The 18,847-nt window shown below is 58.2% G+C and overlaps 2 protein-coding genes across 2 annotated transcripts in view; both read right to left on the reverse strand.

The window, feature by feature from the left end:
• Positions 1-1,450, reverse strand: part of RNF31 (ring finger protein 31) — a 29,949-nt gene extending 28,499 nt beyond the window's left edge. Inside the window, exon 1 of the mRNA XM_068178396.1 lies at positions 1,272-1,450. Within this exon, the coding sequence (XP_068034497.1) occupies positions 1,272-1,450 (179 nt within the window). The remainder of the gene's footprint in view (positions 1-1,271) is intronic.
• A 42-nt stretch (positions 1,451-1,492) lies between these two features.
• On the reverse strand, positions 1,493-14,135 carry LOC137466738 (Schwann cell myelin protein-like). The gene is given in 10 exon segments (XM_068178420.1): positions 1,493-1,664; positions 2,262-2,337; positions 3,135-3,231; positions 3,877-4,075; positions 4,077-4,168; positions 5,556-5,816; positions 7,253-7,513; positions 8,844-9,140; positions 11,291-11,662; positions 14,083-14,135. Coding segments are annotated over 10 exon segments (1,851 nt in total). The 5' UTR covers positions 14,129-14,135; the 3' UTR covers positions 1,493-1,514.
• Between the last annotated feature and the right edge of the window lie 4,712 nt (positions 14,136-18,847).

The following is an 18,847-nucleotide window of genomic DNA, read 5'->3' on the forward strand; positions in this document are numbered from 1 at the left end:
GATTTTGGGGGATTTTGGTGGGAAATTTGGGGGGTTTTGGGGGAAATCAAGGGGATATGGCGGGAGATTTGGGAACTTGGGGGGAAATTTGCTGGGAAAAGTGGGGATTTGTCGGGAAGGTTGGAGATTTTGGGGGGAAATTGGGGGAAATTTTGGGGGAAATTTTGGATTTTGGAGGGGATTTGGGAAATTTGGGATTTTCGGGAGATTTAGGGGATTTTGGGGGGTTTTGGTGGGGAAATTGGGGATTTGGCGGGAAATTGGGGGAAAATTTTGGGATTGTGGAGGAAAATTTTGGATTTTGAGGGGGATTTGGGGCAATTGAGGAGATTTGGGGGGGAAATTTGGGATTTTGGGTGTGTTGGGGGATTTTGGGGGTTTTGGCGGGAAATTTGGGGGTTTTGGGGGGGAATTTTGGGGAAATTTAGGGTTTTTTTGGGGGGATTTGGGGAGTTGGGAATTGGGGGAAGTTCTGGAGGGATTGGGAAAAGTGGGACAAATCGGAGAAAAACGGGAAAATCAGGGAAAAATCCCAGGAATTCCCCCCAAAACCCCCCAAATTCCCAATAAATCTCAATAAATCCAAATTAATCCCAAAATTCCCCTGAATTCCCACAAAATTCCTCTATATTTTCCCAAAATTCCCCAAAATTTCCCCAAATTCCCCGAAATACCCCAAAATTTCTGAAATTCCTGAAATCCCCCCAAATTGACCTGATTTTTCCCAAGAATTCCTGAAATTTATCCAGAGTTCCCCGAAATTCCCCAGAATCCCCGGAATTCCCCAAATCCCGACTCCAGGGGCCCCTTCGGGCACTTCCGCTTTTATTTGGGGGTCAGAGGTCACGGAGGGGGAGGGGCGGCGCTCGTTAATTAATGAGGGGCAATAAATAATTAACGGGGAGGGGGCGGGGCCTGCCCGGAGGCCGGATGGGCGTGGCCAATGTGAGATGGGCGTGGCCGTGGAGGAAAGGGGTGTGGCCACAAGGGGCATGGTCAGGGTGAGGTGGGTGTGGCCAGGAGAGGCGGATGGGCGTGGCCACAGAGGGATGGGTGTGGCCAGTGGGAAAGTGGGCGTGGGCATGTGGTGGGTGTGGTCACAAGTGTGGGCGTAGCCAGGTAGGGACATGGGCGTGTCCAGGAGATGGGTGTGGTCACTGCCAGGATAAACAGGTGGGCGTGGCCAAGTGAGATGGGCGTGGCCACGTGATGCGGATCCCGGTGCTGCCTGGGTGAGGCGGGCGTGGTCCAGGTGAGGTGGGTGTGGCCACTATTTGGATCTTCTTGAGGCGTCCAGGTGCGGTGGGCGTGTCCAAGCGGCCACGTCCATGTCTGGTGGGCGTGTCCAGGTGTGGTGGGCGTGGTCCAGGTGCAACGGACATGCCCAGGTGTTTCCAATTGTGGTGGGCGTGGTCCAGGTCAGGTGGGCGTGTCCAGGTGTGACGGGCATGGTTCAGGTGAGGTGGGTGTGTCCAGGTTCACAGTGGGCGTGTCCAGGAGCGTGGTGGGCGTGGTCACTTGACGCGGATCTCGGCGTACTCCGGGGGCTCCTCGGGGGGTCCCCGGGCGGGTTTCGGGGGGGGAGGGGCGGCCTCGGGCGGGGCCGCCGGCCCCTCCCCCACCCCCAGCGCCCAGCGCCCGACGGCCCCGCGCAGCCAGCGCGCCTGGGGGAGGGGCGGGGCACACCTGGGCACACCTGGGAGCCCCCGAATTCCCTCCCCCGTGCCCCTAAATGTCCCCCGATTCCGCCTGGGACCCCCCAAAATCCCCAGATTCCATCCGAGACCCCCAAATTCCCTCCCCCGTGTCCCCAAATTCACACCTGGGACCCCCCAAATCCCCAAATTCCATCAGAGACCCCCAAATTCCCTCCCGTGTGTCCCCAAATTCACACCTGGGACCCCCCAAATCCCCCAAATTCCATCCGAGACCCCCAAATTCCCTCCCCCGTGTCCCCAAATTCACACCTGGGACCCCCCAAATTCCATCCGAGACCCCCAAGTTCCCTCCCCAGTGCCCCAAAATGTCCCCAAATGTCCCCAAAATTCCACCCCGGGACCCCTCAATGTCCCCAGGTGTCCCCAAAGACCCCAAGCCCCACCTGGGACCCCCCAAAAGTCCCCGAATTCCACCCAGGACCCCCAAATTCCCCCCTCCATGCCCCCAATTGCCCCCAAAAAGTCCCAAAATTCCCACCTGGGACCCCCCCCCCCCCGAAGTCCACTCTTGGCCCCTCCCTCTCCTTGGCCACGCCCCCTCACCTGAAGTGGGCGTGGCTCCGGGTCCCGCCCCCCTGACGGGGTCACCGGGGTCACCTCGGGGCTTCCCGACGCCTTCCTGCAGGGGCGGGGCGGGGGCGTGGCCTCGCGAGCCTTGGCCACGCCTGTTCCCCCACCCCCAGTCCCTTCCCGTGCCTCAGTTCCCCCCACCCCGTGGGCGTGGCTCAGCTTTAGGGGCGTGGTCTTCAGATGGGCAGGGCATGGTTGGGTGGGGCATTACCAGAAATGGCCTTTGAAGGGCGTGGCCTCTTTGGGTGTGGACATGTGGAATTTGCATAGAAGGGGTGTGGCCTCTAAGGTCCCTGTGTGGTGTGTGTGGGTGTGGCCTCTTTGGGGGCGTGTTCCGGTATGGGCGTGACTTCTCGGGGCGGGTCCCACTATGGGCGTGGCCAATAGTTATGTGTCCCAATGTGGGCGTGGCCTAATGTGGGCGTGTCCTCTTTCAACCACGTTTCATTATGGGCGTGGCCTGTTGGGCCCTACCTCTCAGTGGGCGTGGCATCTTGGACTATCAGTGGGTGTGGCCTACTGGGGTGTGACCCTCAATGGGTGTGGCCTATTGGGTCCTAACTCTCAGTGGGCGTGGCCTAATGGGATATACCCATCTGTGGGCGTGGCCTATTGGACTATAGCCTTAGTGGGTGTGGCCTATTGTGATATACTCCTCTGTGGGCGTGGCCTATTGGGGCACCCTCGTCAGTGGGTGTGGCCTATTGGGCCATACCTCTTGGTGGGCGTGGCCTGTTGGACTGTACATCTCTGTGGGCGTGGCCTCCCCCCTTTTCCCACCTGTCCCCCCCTCCCCAGGTGGGCGTGGCCCCCCGGTGGGCGTGGCCGGCGGGGGGCGGGGCTCACTTGCGGCGGCTCTGGCTCAGGTAGCAGACGAGGGCGATGACGACGGCGAAGGCGACGACCGCGCCCACCGGGCCCACCTTGGCCCAGACCAGCCCCGCTGCAGGTGAGACAGGTGGGACAGGTGAGGCATGGACAGGTGGGACACAGGTGAGATACAGGTGGGGCACAGACAGGTGAGACAGGTGAGACACAGGTGAGGCATGGACAGGTGAGACAGGTGAGACACAGACAGGTGGGACATGGACAGGTGAGACAGGTGAGACACAGGTGAGACATGGACAGGTGAGACATGGACAGGTGAGACACAGGTGAGACATGGACAGGTGAGACATGGACAGGTGAGACACAGGTGAGGCATGGACAGGTGAGACAGGTGAGACACAGGTGAGACAGGTGAGACAGGTGAGACATGGACAGGTGAGGCACAGGTGTGTGCCCAGGTGTGCCCAGGTGTGCCCAAATCCCCAATTTTCACCAATTTCTCCCAATTTTCACTGATTTCCCCCAACTTTCACCGATTTCCCCCCGATTTTCACCGATTTCCCCCCGATTTTCACCGATTTCCCCCGATTTTCACCGATTTCCCCAATTTTCACCGGTTTCCCCCCGATCTTCAGCGGTTTTCCCCCGATTTTCACCGATTTCCCCCCAAACTGTCACCGATTTCCCCCGATTCCCCCCGATTTTCAGCGGTTTTCCCCCGTTCCCCCCCAGCCCAGCTGCGCCCAGCTGCGCGCCTCACCTGGGTGATGGAACCTCAGCTGCATCCGCGCGGCGCCGTGCCCGTTGCGGGCGGCGCACACCACGGCCAGCCGCGGCTCCAGGCCCCCGCGCAGCGTCAGCGCCGCCGTCACGGCGCCGGCTGAGCGCCAGGTGAGGGCGAAGTCGCGGTGCCCCTCGGCCACGGTGGCGTTCAGCGAGGGCAGCTCGAAGGCCACGGCGGGCGCGGGGCACGGCGGCGGCGGCGCAGACGCACCTGGCCAGCCCCTCCCCCGCCGGGGCGCAGCGCGACTCCGGCAGCAGCACCGGGGGGTCTGGGGGGAGGGGGGGCGCCTCAGGGGGGGTTCACCCCCAAATCTACCCAAAACCCCTTTTTCTCCCCCCAAAAAATATACCATTTCCCCCCCTCATTTTTCCCAAAATCCCCATTTTTCGCCCCCAAAATCCCATTTCCCTCCCAAAAAATATCCCATTTCCCCCCTCATTTTTCCCAAAATCCTGTTTTTCACCCCCAAAAAAATCCCATTTTCCCCCTCATTTTTCCCAAAATCCCTGATTTTCACCCCCAAAATCCCATTTCCCTCCCAAAAAATATCCCATTTCCCCCTCATTTTTCCCAAAATCCCTGTTTTTCTGCAAAAAAATCCCATTTTCCCCCAAATTTTTCCCTGAATCCCTGTTTTTCCCCCCAAAAAAATCCCATTTTCCTCCTCATTTTTCCCAAAATCCCTGTTTTTCCCCAAAAAAATTTCATTTCCCCCCTAATTTTTCCCCAAATCCCTGTTTTTCTCAAAAAAAAAATCCCATTTCCCTCCTCATTTTTCCCAAAATCCACGGTTTTTCCCCCTCAAAAATCCCATTTTCCCCCCAAAAATCCCACTTCCCCCAAAATCCCTGTTTTCACCCCAAAAATACCATTCCCCCCCATTTTTATACCAATTTTCCATTTTTCCCATTTTCCCCCATTTTCCCCATTTTTCCCGAAATCCCCATTTTTCCCCCCAAACCCACACTCCACGGTGACGTTGAAGGCCGGGCTGCTCTCACTCCCAATCCCCATTTTCCCCCATTTCCCCCCATTTTTCCCCCCATTTTTCCCCATTTTTCCCCCATTTTTTCCCATTTCCCCCCTTTTTTTCCCCCCATTTTTTCATTTTTCCCAAAATCCCCATTTTCCCCCCCAAACCCACACTCCACAGTAACGTTGAAGGCCAGGCTGCTCTCACTCCCAAATCCCCATTTTCCCCCCATTTTTTCCCCCATTTTCCCCCCCATTTTTTCCCATTTCCCCCCATTTTTCCCCCCCATTTCTCCCATTTTTTTCATTTTTCCCGAAATCCCCGTTTTTGCCCCCAAACCCACACTCCACGGTGACGTTGAAGGCCGGGCTGCTCTCACTCCCAAATCCCCATTTTTTCCCCCATTTTCCCCCCCATTTTCCCCATTTTTTTCCCCCCATTTCCCCCCCCCATTTCTCCCATTTTTTTCATTTTTCCCGAAATCCCCGTTTTTCCCCCCAAACCCACACTCCACGGTGACGTTGAAGGCCGGGCTGCTCTCACTCCCAAATCCCCATTTTTTCCCTCATTTTTTTCCTCCATTTTTCCCACCATTTTTTCCCATTTCCCCCATTTTTTTTCCCCCCATTTCTCCCATTTTTTTCATTTTTCCCGAAATCCCCGTTTTTCCCCCCAAACCCACACTCCACGGTGACGTTGAAGGCCAGGCTGCTCTCGCCGTGCTGGTTCTCCGCCCGGCACAGGTACTCGCCCGCGTCCTCGGGCGCGGCGGCCGGCAGCTCCAGGCTCACCTGGGGCTCGTAGACGGCGGTGGCCACCACGCGCCGCCCGCGGGCCAGCGTCACGATGGGCGCCGGGTGGCTGGCGGCCGCGCAGGTGAGGCGCACCTGCTCACCTGCCAGCACCCACAGCGAGCCGTTCAGCACCGGCGGCCGGGGAGCGTCTGCAGGCGAGGCACCGGCGGGGCAGGTGAGACAAGGACAGGTGAGATGGACAGGTGAGACAGGTGAGACAGGTAAGAGACAGGTGAGATACAGGTGAGACAGGTGAGAGGTGAGATGGACAGGTGAGACACAGGTGAGACACAGGTGAGACAGGTGAGAGACAGGTGAGACAAGGACAGGTGAGGCACAGGTGAGACACAGGTGAGACAGGTGAGAGACAGGTGAGGGACGGACAGGTGAGATACAGGTGAGACAGGTGAGATACAGGCGACAGGTGAGACACAGGTGAGAGACAGGTGAGAGACAGGTGAAATGGACGGGTGAGAGACAGGTGAGGCACAGGTGAGACAGGTGAGATATGGACAGGTGAGACACAGGTGAGACAGGTGAGAGACAGGTGAGAGGTGAGAGACAGGTGAGGCACAGGTGAGACAGGTGAGATATGGACAGGTGAGACACAGGTGAGACAGGTGAGAGACAGGTGAGAGGTGAGAGACAGGTGAGGCACAGGTGAGACAGGTGAGATATGGACAGGTGAGATACAGGTGAAACAGGTGAGATACAGGTGAGAAACAGGTGAAGTATAGCCAGGTGAGATACAGGTGACAGGTGAGAGACAGGTGAGACAGGTGAGAGACAGGTGAGACAGGTGAGAGACAGGTGAGACACAGGTGAGGCACAGGTGAGACAGGTGAGAGACAGGTGAGATAGGGACAGGTGAGAGAGGTGTGAGACAGGTGAGTCAGATGTGCAGGGGGACCCAGCTGTGCCCAGCTGTGCCCAGGTGCCCCCAGGTGTGCTCAGGTGTGTCCAGGTATGCCCAGGTGTGTACCCAGCTGTGCCCAGGTGTATACCCAGGTGTGTCCCACATGTCCCCAGGTGTCCCCAGGTGTACCCAGGTGTGCCCAGGTGTGTCCCACATGTCCCCAGGTGTCCCCAGGTGTACCCAGGTGTCCCCAGGTGTACCCAGGTGTCCCCAGGTGTGCCCAGGTGTGCCCAGGTGTGTCCCACATGTCCCCACGTGTCCTCAGGTATGCCCAGGTGTGTGCCCAGCTGTCCCCAGGTGTGCCCAGTTGCGTCCCCAGGTATGCCCAGGTCTGTGCCCAGCTGTCCCCAGGTGTCTCCAGGTGTCCCCAGGTGCGCCCAGGTGTGCCCAGGTGTGCCCAGGTGTGTCCCACATGTCCCCACGTGTCCCCAGGTGTGTCCAGGTGTCCCCAGGTGTGCCCAGGTGTGCCCAGGTGTGCCCAGGTGTGCCCAGGTGTGTCCCACATGTCCCCACGTGTCCCCAGGTGTCCCCAGGTGTCCCCAGGTGTGTCCCACATGTCCCCAGGTGTCCCCAGGTATGCCCAGGTGTGTGCCCAGGTGTCCCCAGGTGTCCCCAGGTGTCCCCAGGTGTCCCCAGGTGCGCCCAGGTGTGCCCAGGTGCGTCACTCACAGGCCACGTGCAGCTCCAGGCTCCGGTTGTGCCGGCCGTGCCGGTTCTCGGCCACGCAGGTGTAGGTGCCGCTGTCCTGGGGGCTCACCTGGGCCAGGTGCAGCGGCAGCGCCGGCGCCCCCGGCTCCTCCCGCAGCACCTGCGGCCCCCGGAACCAGGTGAGCAGCGGGGGGGGCCGGCCCTCGGCCGAGCAGCCCAGGTGCACCTGCGAGCCCTCCAGGGCCTCGGCCGGGCCCGACACCTCCAGCACCTGCGGCTCGTCTGGGGGGACAGGTGTGTTAGGGACCCAAAAACACCCAAAATACCTGCCCAGGTGTGTTAGGGACCCAAAAACACCCCAAAATACCCCAAAATACCTGCCCAACACCAGCCCAGGTGTGTTAGGGACCCAAAACCACCCAAAATACCTGCCCAGGTGTGTTAGGGACCCAAAAACACCCAAAATACCTGCCCAGGTGTGTTAGGGACCCAAAAACACCCAAAATACCTGCCCAGGTGTCTTAGGGACCCAAAAACACCCAAAATACCTGCCCAGGTGTGTTAGGGACCCAAAAAACACCCCAAAATACCCCAAAATACCTGCCCAACACCAGCCCAGGTGTGTTAGGGACCCAAAACCACCCAAAATACCTGCCCAGGTGTGTTAGGGACCCAAAAACACCCAAAATACCTGCCCAGGTGTGTTAGGGACCCAAAAAACACCCCAAAATACCCCAAAATACCTGCCCAACACCAGCCCAGGTGTGTTAGGGACCCAAAACCACCCAAAATACCTGCCCAGGTGTGTTAGGGACCCAAAAACACCCAAAATACCTGCCCAGGTGTGTTAGGGACCCAAAAACACCCAAAATACCTGCCCAGGTGTGTTAGGGACCCAAAAACACCCAAAATACCTGCCCAGGTGTGTTAGGGACCCAAAAAACACCCCAAAATACCTGCCCAACACCAGCCCAGGTGTGTTAGGGACCCCAAAATACCTGCCCAATACCTGTCCAGGTGTGTTAGGGACCCCAAAATCTGCTCAGATTCCAATTTTCACCATTTCCCCTCATTTGTGCTCTCCCAGCTGCCCCCAGGTGCCCCCAGGTGTGTTCCTGTCCCTCCAGGTGTGCCCAAAATCCCCAATTTTCCCCGTTTCCCCCCATTTCTCCACTCCCAGGTGTGCCCAGGTGTGTTCCTATCCCACTCAGGTGTGCCCAGGTGTGTTCCTGTCCCTCCAGGTGTGCCCAAAATCCCCAATTTTCCCCATTTCCCACCATTTCTCCACTCCCAGGTGTGCCCAGGTGTGTTCCTATCCTGCTCAGGTGTGCCCAGGTGTGTTCCTATCCCTCCAGGTGTGCCCAGGTGTGTTCCTATCCTGCTCAGGTGCCCCCAGGTGTGCCCAAAATCCCCAATTTTCCCCGTTTCCCCCCCATTTCTCCGCTCCCAGGTGCGCCCAGGTGTGCCCAGGTGTGCCCAGGTGTGTTCCTATCCCTCCAGGTGTGCCCAGGTGTGTTCCTATCCCGCTCAGGTGCCCCCAGGTGTGCCCAAAATCCCCAATTTTCCCCGTTTCCCCCCATTTCTCCGCTCCCGGGTGCGCCCAGGTGCTCACACTGCACGTCCAGCGCCACGCCGGCGCTGAATGCCAGGCTGGAGTTGGGCAGGGTCACCTGGCAGCCCAACCTGCGCCCGCCGTCCTCGCGCCGCGCCCGGAAGCGCAGCCGGGCCACCACGGAGCCGGCGCCGGCCGCGTCCTCGCGCCACTCGCGCTCGGAAGCTTCCGGAAGCTCCTGGGCGCCCTCCCAGCGCAGGCGCGGCCGCTGGCGCGGGCACGAGTCCGGCACGCGGCACCGCAGCTCGGCCACCGCGCCCGCCACCACCTCGGCGGGCACCTCCAGCACCGGCTCCTCTGGAAAGAGCCGGAAAATTCGGGGTCGGAAAGGGCGAAAACGGGGCTGGCAACGCCAAAAATCCCAATTCCGGCCCCATTTAGCCCAAAACTTTATCCCAGAAATGGATATCCCCCAAAAACCCTCTCTGGCCACCACCTCTGGGGCACCTCCAGCACCGGCCCCTCTGGAAAGAGCCGGAAAATTCGGGGTCGGAAAGGGCGAAAACGGGGCTAGAAAGGGGAAAAATGGCATTGGAAAAGGCAAAAATCTTAATTCCAGCCCAAAAATGGGGTCCGGACATCCCAAAAATCCCATTTCCAGCCTCATTTATCCCAAAAAATGAGTATTTCCCAAAACCCTCTCTGGCCACCGCCTCTGGGGCACCTCCAGCACCGGCCCCCTCTGGAAAGAGCTGGAAAATTCGGGGTCGGAAAGGGGAAAAACGGGGCTGGAAAGGGGAAAAAATGGCATTGGAAGAGGCAAAAATCTTAATTCCAGCCCAAAAATGGGGTCCGGACATCCCAAAAAATCCCATTTCCAGCCTCATTTATCCCAAAAAATGACTATTTCCCAAAACCCTCTCTGGCCACCACCTCTGGGGACACCTCCAGCACCGGCTCCTCTGGAAAGAGCTGGAAAATTCGGGGTCGGAAAGGGCAAAAATGGGGCTGGAAAGGGGAAAAATCCCGATTCCGGCCCAAAACCGGGGTCTGGATACCCCAAAAATCCCATTTCCAGCCTCATTTATCCCCAAAAATGGGGTCAGAATGTCCCAAAATGTCTTTTATCCCCAAAAGTGAGGTCCAAATATCCCAAAAATCCCAATTCCGGTCTCATTTATCCCAAAAAATGGGGGTCTGGATACCCCAAAAATCCCCCAATTTTATCCCAAAAAATGGGGATCAAATATCCCAAAAATGGGGGTCTGGGTACCCCAAAAATCCCCCAACTTTATCCCAAAAATGGGTTTTGAATGTCCCAAAAATCGAGTTCTGGATGTCCCAAGTTGAAAACCCTCCAAAATCTGACTCCAAACATCCCAAAAATCAAAAGAACTCCTCCCAAAACCTCACTCCAAACCCCCTGGAAATCCGCAAAATTCTGCAAAAAAACCCCAAAAATCCCAAAGTTTCTGTAAACACCCCGAAACCCGGGAAAATCCCCCCAAAACCCTTCAAAAACTCACTGTAAACACCCAAAAACCCGGGAAAATCCCCCCAAACCCCCCAAAAATGCACGGTACGCCCCCCAAACCCGGTTAAACCCCCCAAACACTCGCGGTACGCCCCCCAAACCCGGTTAAATCCCCCCAAACTCCCTGAAAACTCATGGTAAGCCCCCCAAACCCGGTTAAACCCCCCAAACTCCCCAAAAACGCACGGTACGCCCCCCAAACCCGGTTAAACCCCCCGAAAACTCACGGTAAGCCCCCCAAACCCGGTTAAACCCCCCAAACTCCCCAAAAACGCACGGTACGCCCCCCAAACCCGGTTAAATCCCCCCAAACTCCCCTAAAACGCACGGTACGCCCCCCAAACCCGGTTAAACCCCCCAAACCCCTGAAAATTCACGGTACGCCCCCCAAACCCGGTTAAACCCCCCCAAAAACGCAGGGTACGCCCCCCAAACCCGGTTAAACCCCCCCAAACCCCCCAAAAACTCACTGTTAACACCCCCAAACCCCCCGAAAACGCACGGTACGACCCCCAAACCCGGTTAAACCCCCCCAAACCCCCCAAAAACGCACGGTACGACCCCCAAACCCAGTTAAACCCCCCCAAACCCCCCGAAAACTCACGGTACGCCCCCCAAACCCGGTTAAACCCCCCAAACTCCCCGAAAACTCACGGTACGCCCCCCAAACCCGGTTAAACCCCCCAAAAACTCACTGTTAACACCCCAAACTCCCCGAAAACTCACGGTACGCCCCCCAAACCCGGTTAAACCCCCCGAAAACGCACGGTACGCCCCCCAAACCCGGTTAAATCCCCCCAAACTCCCCTAAAACGCACGGTACGCCCCCCCAAACCCGGTTAAACCCCCCAAAAACGCACGGTACGCCCCCCAAACCCGGTTAAACCCCCCCAAACCCCCCAAAAACTCACTGTTAACACCCCCAAACCCGGTTAACCCCCCCGTTCCCGGGGTCCGCCGCACAGCCGCTCACCCAGCACCTGCAGCGCCGCGTGCTCGCTGAAGCTGTACTGGTTGTAGCCGCCCAGGTCGCCCCTGAAGTAGTAGCGGCCGGCGAGCTCGGGGCTCAGGGGCGGCCCCAGCTCCAGCGAGCAGTCCCGCAGCCCCGGGTCGCCCACGAGCCGCGCTCGCCCCGCGAAGCTCTCGTGGACCGCCCCGGGCCGGGACCGCGCCACCACGGGCGGGTAGTTCTTGGGGTAGGGGCTCCCGAAGTACCAGAGCCCCTGCACCGAGCCCGGCCGCAGCTCCTCGGGGTACGAGAAGCGGCACGGGATGGAGGCGCACGAGCCCGCCAGCCCCGCCACCGCCGGCGGCATCCAGGCGGCCCAGGAGGCGGCCAGAGCTCCTGGGAGTTCGGGGGGAAGGGGGAAAATCGGGAAAAATGGAAATACCGGGGGTTTGGGGCAGATTCCGTGGGGTTTGGGGTGGGCGTGTGGCGGAAAACGGGAGATTTGGGGGGGTTTAAGGGGGTTTAGGGGGGTTTAGGGGTCCTGGAGGGGGTCAGGAGGCGGCCAAAATTCCTGGGAATTTGGGAAAAAAATGGGGAAAAATGGAAATACCGGGGGTTTGGGGCAGATTCTGTGGGGTTTGGGGTGGGCGTGTGGCGGAAAACGGGAGATTTGGGGGGGGTTTAAGGGGGTTTAGGGGTCCTGGAGGGGGTCAGGAGGCGGCCAGAGCTCCTGGGAGTTTGGGGGGAAGGGGGAAAATCGGGAAAAAATGGAAATATCGGGGGTTTGGGGCAGATTCTGTGGGGTTTGGGGTGGGCGTGTGGCGGAAAACGGGAGATTTGGGGGGGTTTAAGGGGGTTTAGGGGGGTTTAGGGGTCCTGGAGGGGGTCAGGAGGCGGCCAAAATTCCTGGGAATTTGGGAAAAAAATCGGGGGAAAATGGAAATACCGGGGGTTTGGGGCAGATTCTGTGGGGTTTGGGGTGGGCGTGTGGCGGAAAACGGGAGATTTGGGGGGGTTTAAGGGTCCTGGAGGGGGTCAGGAGGCAGCCAGAGCTCCTGGGAGTTTGGGGGGAAGGGGGAAAAATCGGGAAAAATGGAAAAAATACCGGGGAAAATGGAAATACCGGGGAAATGGAAATACCGGGAAAATGGAAATACCGGGGGAAATGGAAATAGTACCGGGAAAAATGGAAATAATATCGGGAAAAATGGAAATACCGGGGGTTTGGGGGGCATGGCGCGGGGTTTGGGGTGGGCGTGTGGCGGAAAACGGGAGATTTGGGGGGGTTTAAGGGGATTTAGGGGGGTTTAGGGGTCCTGGAGGGGGTCAGGAGGCGGCCAATATTCCTGGGAATTTGGGAAAAAAATGGGGAAAAATGGAAATACCGGGGGTTTGGGGCAGATTCTGTGGGGTTTGGGGTGGGCGTGTGGCGGGAAAACGGGAGATTTGGGGGGGTTTAAGGGGGTTTAGGGGGGTTTAGGGGTCCTGGAGGGGGTCAGGAGGCGGCCAGAGCTCCTGGGAGTTCGGGGGGAAGGGGGAAAATCGGGAAAAATGGAAATATCGGGGGTTTGGGGCAGATTCCGTGGGGTTTGGGGTGGGCGTGTGGCGGAAAACGGGAGATTTGGGGCAGTTTAGGAGGATTTTGGGGAGATTTTTGGGGGTTTAGGGGCTCCCAAGAGGTTCCCAAGATTCCTGGGAATTGGGAAAAATGGGGGGAAATGGAAAAAAAAAGAAGATTTGGGGTGGATTTTGGGGAACTTGGGGTCCCCAGATGCCCAAAGTTGGGGGCTGGGGAGTCCCGAGGGTTTAAAAATTGAAATTTTGGGGGCATTTTAAGGGATTTTGGGATTTTTTAGGAATTCCTGGGTGGTTTTGGGGATTTTGAAATGATTTTAAGGATTTGGGGATTTTTTTTTTAGGAATTTCTGGGTGGTTTTGGGGATTTTGGGGGTTTTGGGATGGCTTTAGGGATTTTTGGGGGTTTTTAGGGGATTTTTTAGGGGTTTTTGGGGGTGCTTTTTAATTTTTTGGGTCATTCCAGGGGTTGTTTAGGCATTTTTGAGTGTATTTGGGGGTTTTTGGATTTTTAAAGGGGTTTTTTTTTTGGGTTATTTAGGGATTTTTTGGGGTAATTTAAGGATTTTTGGGGTTATTTAGGAGGTTTTTTTAGGGCCTTTAGGGGATTTTTGGGGTGATTTTGGGGATTTTTTTGGTAATTTATGGATTTTTGGGGTTATTTAGGGTTTATTTAGGTTCTTTAGGGGATTTTTGGGGTGATTTTGGGGATTTTTTGGGTAATTTATGGATTTTTGGGGTTATTTAGGGTTTATTTAGGTTCTTTAGGGGATTTTTGGGGTGATTTTGGGGATTTTTTGGGTAATTTATGGATTTTTGGGGTTATTTAGGGTTTATTTAGGTTCTTTAGGGAAGTTTTAAGGTTCAGATTTTTGGGGTTTTTTTGGGGTCCTTTCAGAGGTTTTGGGGTCCCCCCAGGGACATTAAAGGAGGATTTGGGGCTCCCAGTCCCTCCCAGTAACCCCAAACCCCAAACCAGTACAAACCAGTAACCCCAAACCCCAAACCAGTAAGGAAAAAACCCAAACCAGTCCAAACCAGTAACCCCAAATCCCCCCCAGTCCCCTCCCAGTCCCTCCCAGTAACCCCAAACCTTAAACCAGTAACCCCAAACCCCAAACCAGTCCAAACCAGTAACCCCAAATTCCCCCCCAGTCCCCTCCCAGTCCCTCCCAGTAACCCCAAACCCCAAACCAGTAACCCCAAACCCCAAACCAGTACAAACCAGTAACTCCCAGTACCTGGCGGCAGCAGCAGCAGCAGCAGCAGCAGCGGGGGGTGGCTCATGGTGGCACTGGGGACAGGGGGACACCGGGGTCACCTCCGGTGGCACCAGTATATCCCAGTATATCCCAGTATATCCCAGTATATCCCAGTATCATCTCCAGTATATCCCAGTATATCCCAGTATCACCTCCAGTATATCCCAGTATATCCCAGTATATCCCAGTATCATCTCCAGTATATCCCAGTATATCCCAGTGCCCTCCCAGTGCCACCTCCAGTGGCACCGGTATCCCCCAGTGCCACCAGTGCCCTCCCAGTATCCCCAGTATCCCCCAGGGCTCCTGTCCCCAGTACCCCCAGTGTCCCCTCCCAGTACTCCCAGTACGTCTCAATGTCACTGTCCCCAGTGCTCCCAGTCCCCTCCAGTCCCTCCCAGTACGTCCCGATGTCCCTGTCCCCAGTGTCCCCAGTGTCCCCAGTGCTCCCAGTGCTCCCAGTATCCCCAGTCCCCTGTGTCCCCAGCTGTTCCCCAGTCCCTCCCAGTGTCCCCAGTGCTCCCAGTGTCCCCTCCAGTCCCTCCCAGTGCTCCCAGTACCTCTCGATGTCCCTGTCCCCAGTGTCCCCAGTGTCCCCAGTGCTCCCAGTCCCCCCCAGTCCCTCCCAGTTGCTCCCAGTGCTCCCAGTACCTCTCAGTGTCCCCAGTGTCCCCATTGTCCCCAGTGTCCCCAGTGCTCCCAGTCCCTCCCAGTCGCTCCCAGTCTCTCCCAGTGCCCTGGTGTCACTGTCCCCAGTGCTCCCAGTGCTCCCAGTACCTCTCAGTGTCCCTGTCCCCAGTGCTCCCAGTGTCCCCAGTGCTCCCAGTGCTCCCAGTCCCCCCCAGTGTCCCCTCCAGTCCCCTCCAGACCCTCCCAGTGCCCTGGTGTCACTGTCCCCAGTGCTCCCAGTGCTCCCAGTACCTCTCAGTGTCCCTGTCCCCAGTGTCCCCAGTGTCCCCAGTACCTCTCGATGTCCCTGTCCCCAGTGTTCCCAGTGCTCCCAGTGCTCCCAGTCCCCCCCAGTGTCCCCTCCAGTCCCTCCCAGTGCCCTGGTGTCACTGTCCCCATTGTCCCCAGTGCTCCCAGTGCTCCCAGTACCTCTCGATGTCCCTGTCCCCAGTGTCCCCAGTGCTCCCAGTGCTCCCAGTCCCCCCCAGTGTCCCCTCCAGTCCCCTCCAGTCCCTCCCAGTGCCCTGGTGTCACTGTCCCCATTGTCCCCAGTGCTCCCAGTGCTCCCAGTACCTCTCGATGTCCCTGTTCCCAGTGCTCCCAGTGCTCCCAGTCCCCCCCAGTGTCCCCTCCAGTCCCTCCCAGTCGCTCCCAGTCCCTCCCAGTGCCCTGGTGTCACTGTCCCCAGTGCTCCCAGTGCTCCCAGTACCTCTCGATGTCCCTGTTCCCAGTGTCCCCAGTGTCCCCAGTACCTCTCAGTGTCCCTGTCCCCAGTGTCCCCAGTGCTCCCAGTGCTCCCAGTCCCCCCCAGTGTCCCCTCCAGTCCCTCCCAGTCGCTCCCAGTCGCTCCCAGTCCCTCCCAGTGCCCTGGTGTCACTGTCCCCAGTGCTCCCAGTGCTCCCAGTGCTCCCAGTACCTCTCAGTGTCCCTGTCCCCAGTGTCCCCAGTGCTCCCAGTGCTCCCAGTCCCCCCCAGTGTCCCCTCCAGTCCCTCCCAGTCGCTCCCAGTGCCCTGGTGTCACTGTCCCCATTGTCCCCAGTGCTCCCAGTACCTCTCGATGTCCCTGTTCCCAGTGCTCCCAGTGCTCCCAGTCCCCCCCAGTGTCCCCTCCAGTCCCTCCCAGTCCCTCCCAGTCGCTCCCAGTCCCTCCCAGTGCCCTGGTGTCACTGTCCCCATTGTCCCCATTGTCCCCAGTGCTCCCAGTACCTCTCGATGTCCCTGTCCCCAGTGCTCCCAGTGCTCCCAGTCCCTCCCAGTCGCTCCCAGTCCCTCCCAGTGCCCTGGTGTCACTGTTCCCAGTGCTCCCAGTGTCCCCAGTACCTCTCGATGTCCCTGTTCCCAGTGCTCCCAGTGCTCCCAGTCCCCCCCAGTGTCCCCTCCAGTCCCTCCCAGTCGCTCCCAGTCCCTCCCAGTGCCCTGGTGTCACTGTCCCCAGTGCTCCCAGTGTCCCCAGTGCTCCCAGTGCTCCCAGTACCTCTCGATGTCCCTGTTCCCAGTGTCCCCAGTGTCCCCAGTACCTCTCAGTGTCCCTGTCCCCAGTGTTCCCAGTGCTCCCAGTGCTCCCAGTCCCCCCCAGTGTCCCCTCCAGTCCCTCCCAGTCGCTCCCAGTCCCTCCCAGTGCCCTGGTGTCGTTGTCCCCATTGTCCCCAGTGCTCCCAGTGCTCCCAGTACCTCTCGATGTCCCTGTCCCCAGTGCTCCCAGTGCTCCCAGTCCCCCCCAGTGTCCCCTCCAGTCCCCTCCAGTCCCTCCCAGTGCCCTGGTGTCACTGTCCCCATTGTCCCCAGTGCTCCCAGTGCTCCCAGTGCTCCCAGTACCTCTCAGTGTCCCTGTCCCCAGTGCTCCCAGTGTTCCCAGTGCTCCCAGTACCTCTCGATGTCCCTGTTCCCAGTGCTCCCAGTGCTCCCAGTCCCCCCCAGTGTCCCCTCCAGTCCCTCCCAGTCGCTCCCAGTCCCTCCCAGTGCCCTGGTGTCACTGTCCCCATTGTCCCCATTGTCCCCAGTGCTCCCAGTGCTCCCAGTACCTCTCAGTGTCCCTGTCCCCAGTGCTCCCAGTGCTCCCAGTGCTCCCAGTACCTCTCAGTGTCCCTGTCCCCAGTGTCCCCAGTACCTCTCGATGTCCCTGTTCCCAGTGCTCCCAGTGCTCCCAGTCCCCCCCAGTGTCCCCTCCAGTCGCTCCCAGTCCCTCCCAGTGCCCTGGTGTCACTGTCCCCATTGTCCCCAGTGCTCCCAGTGCTCCCAGTACCTCTCGATGTCCCTGTCCCCAGTGCTCCCAGTGCTCCCAGTGTCCCCAGTACCTCTCGATGTCCCTGTCCCCAGTGCTCCCAGTGCTCCCAGTGCTCCCAGTCCCCCCCAGTGTCCCCTCCAGTCCCTCCCAGTCGCTCCCAGTCCCTCCCAGTGCCCTGGTGTCACTGTCCCCATTGTCCCCATTGTCCCCGCCGGTCCCAGGCGGTGCCGGGGGCGGGTGACAACACCGGGCACGGGGTCCCCTCCCCCCCCGAGCCCCCCCCGCCCCTCCCCCACCCCCGCCCCTCCCCCCACGCGCGAATTCCGCGCGAGCCGCGACCCAAGAGCCACAAAAAGCGGCAAAAAAACGGCAAAAAAGGGCAAAAAAAGCGACAAAGGGACCCAGTGTGACACCCCCGGGGGGAGGGCCGGCACCGGGGGAGGGGCGGGGCCGGGGGGAGGGTCCCCCCGAATTTGGGGGGGTCCCAAGGGGGGGTTTTGGGGGGAAATCCCGGGATTTTGGGGGGATTTTCAGGGGATTTTTGGGGTTTTCAAAGGTGATTTCCGGAGTTTTAAAGGAGATTTTGGGTATTTCAGGAGGTTTTTTGGGGGTTCGAGGAGTTTTGGGGGTCCCCGGAATTTGGGGGGGGGGGTCTCAAGGGAGGTGTTGGGGGGAAATCCCGGATTTTGGGGCATTTTGAGGAGTTTTGGGGGATTCTGAGGAGATTTTTGGGGCACTTTAAGGAATTTTTTTAGGACGATCCCGGAATTCTGGGGTTCTGGGAATTTTTGGGGGTCCCCAGAATTTGGGAGGGGTCCCAAGTGGGTTTTTTTTTGGGGGGGGAAATCCCGGAATTTTGGGGAATTTCCCGGAATTTTGAGGAACTTCCCGGAATTTTGAGGAACTTCCCGTAATTTTGGGGATTTTAAAGATTTTTGGGGGGTTCCGGGAGGTTTTTTTTTGGGGGGGGAAACACCGAACTTTTGGGGGATCCGGGGATCTTTTTTGGGGGGGAAATTCCAGGATTTTTTGGGGGGGGGCGGTCACAGAGGGGGGGGTGTCCCCAACCCGATGACGTCACCGCCCACCCTGGGGGGGGGAGGGGGCACGACCCCAAATTTGGGCGGGGGTCCCCACTTACCTCCCAAAATTCCCAAATTCCGGGGGTCCCCAAAGCTCCGGGGGGTCCCAAATTCGGGGGCCGAATGTGGGGGAGGGGGGGAGGACCGGGATTAAATGGGGGGGAGGGGGAGGGGTGGGGGAGGGGCCGGACCCGCCCATCCCCCCCATGACATCGATTTTTCCCCTCCCTTTTCCCCTTTCCCCCTTTTTTTGGTGTTTTCCCACCTTTTCTCCCCTTCCCACCCATTTTTCCCCATTTTCTCCCATTTTCCTCCATTTTCCCCAATTTCCCCTCCCCATTTATTCCCCATTTTTCTCCCTTTCCCCCCATTTATTTTCCATTTCTCCCCATTTTTACCATTTCCCCCCCATTTTTTCCCATTTTCCTAATTTCCCCTTATTTTACCCTCCTCCCCACCAAATTTTCCCAATTTTCCCCCATTTATTTTCCATTTCCCCCCATTTTTGCCCATTTCCCCCCAAATTTTCCCTATTTCCCCCCATTTTCCCCATTTATTTCCCAATTTTCTCAAGTTTTCCCGTTCCCCGTCTTTTTCCTGCCCATTTTCCCAAATTTTCCACATTTTCCCCAATTTCTCCCCATTTATTGCGTATTTCCCCTCATTCATTCCCCAATTGTACCCCATATTTTCCACTTTTATCCCTCATTTTCTCCAGTTTCCCCCATTTTTCAAATTTTCTCCAATTTCCTCCCTTTCCCCGTGTTTT

The sequence above is a fragment of the Anomalospiza imberbis genome, unplaced genomic scaffold (assembly GCF_031753505.1).
Source record: "Anomalospiza imberbis isolate Cuckoo-Finch-1a 21T00152 unplaced genomic scaffold, ASM3175350v1 scaffold_43, whole genome shotgun sequence".
NCBI classification, from domain to species: Eukaryota; Metazoa; Chordata; class Aves; order Passeriformes; family Viduidae; genus Anomalospiza; species Anomalospiza imberbis.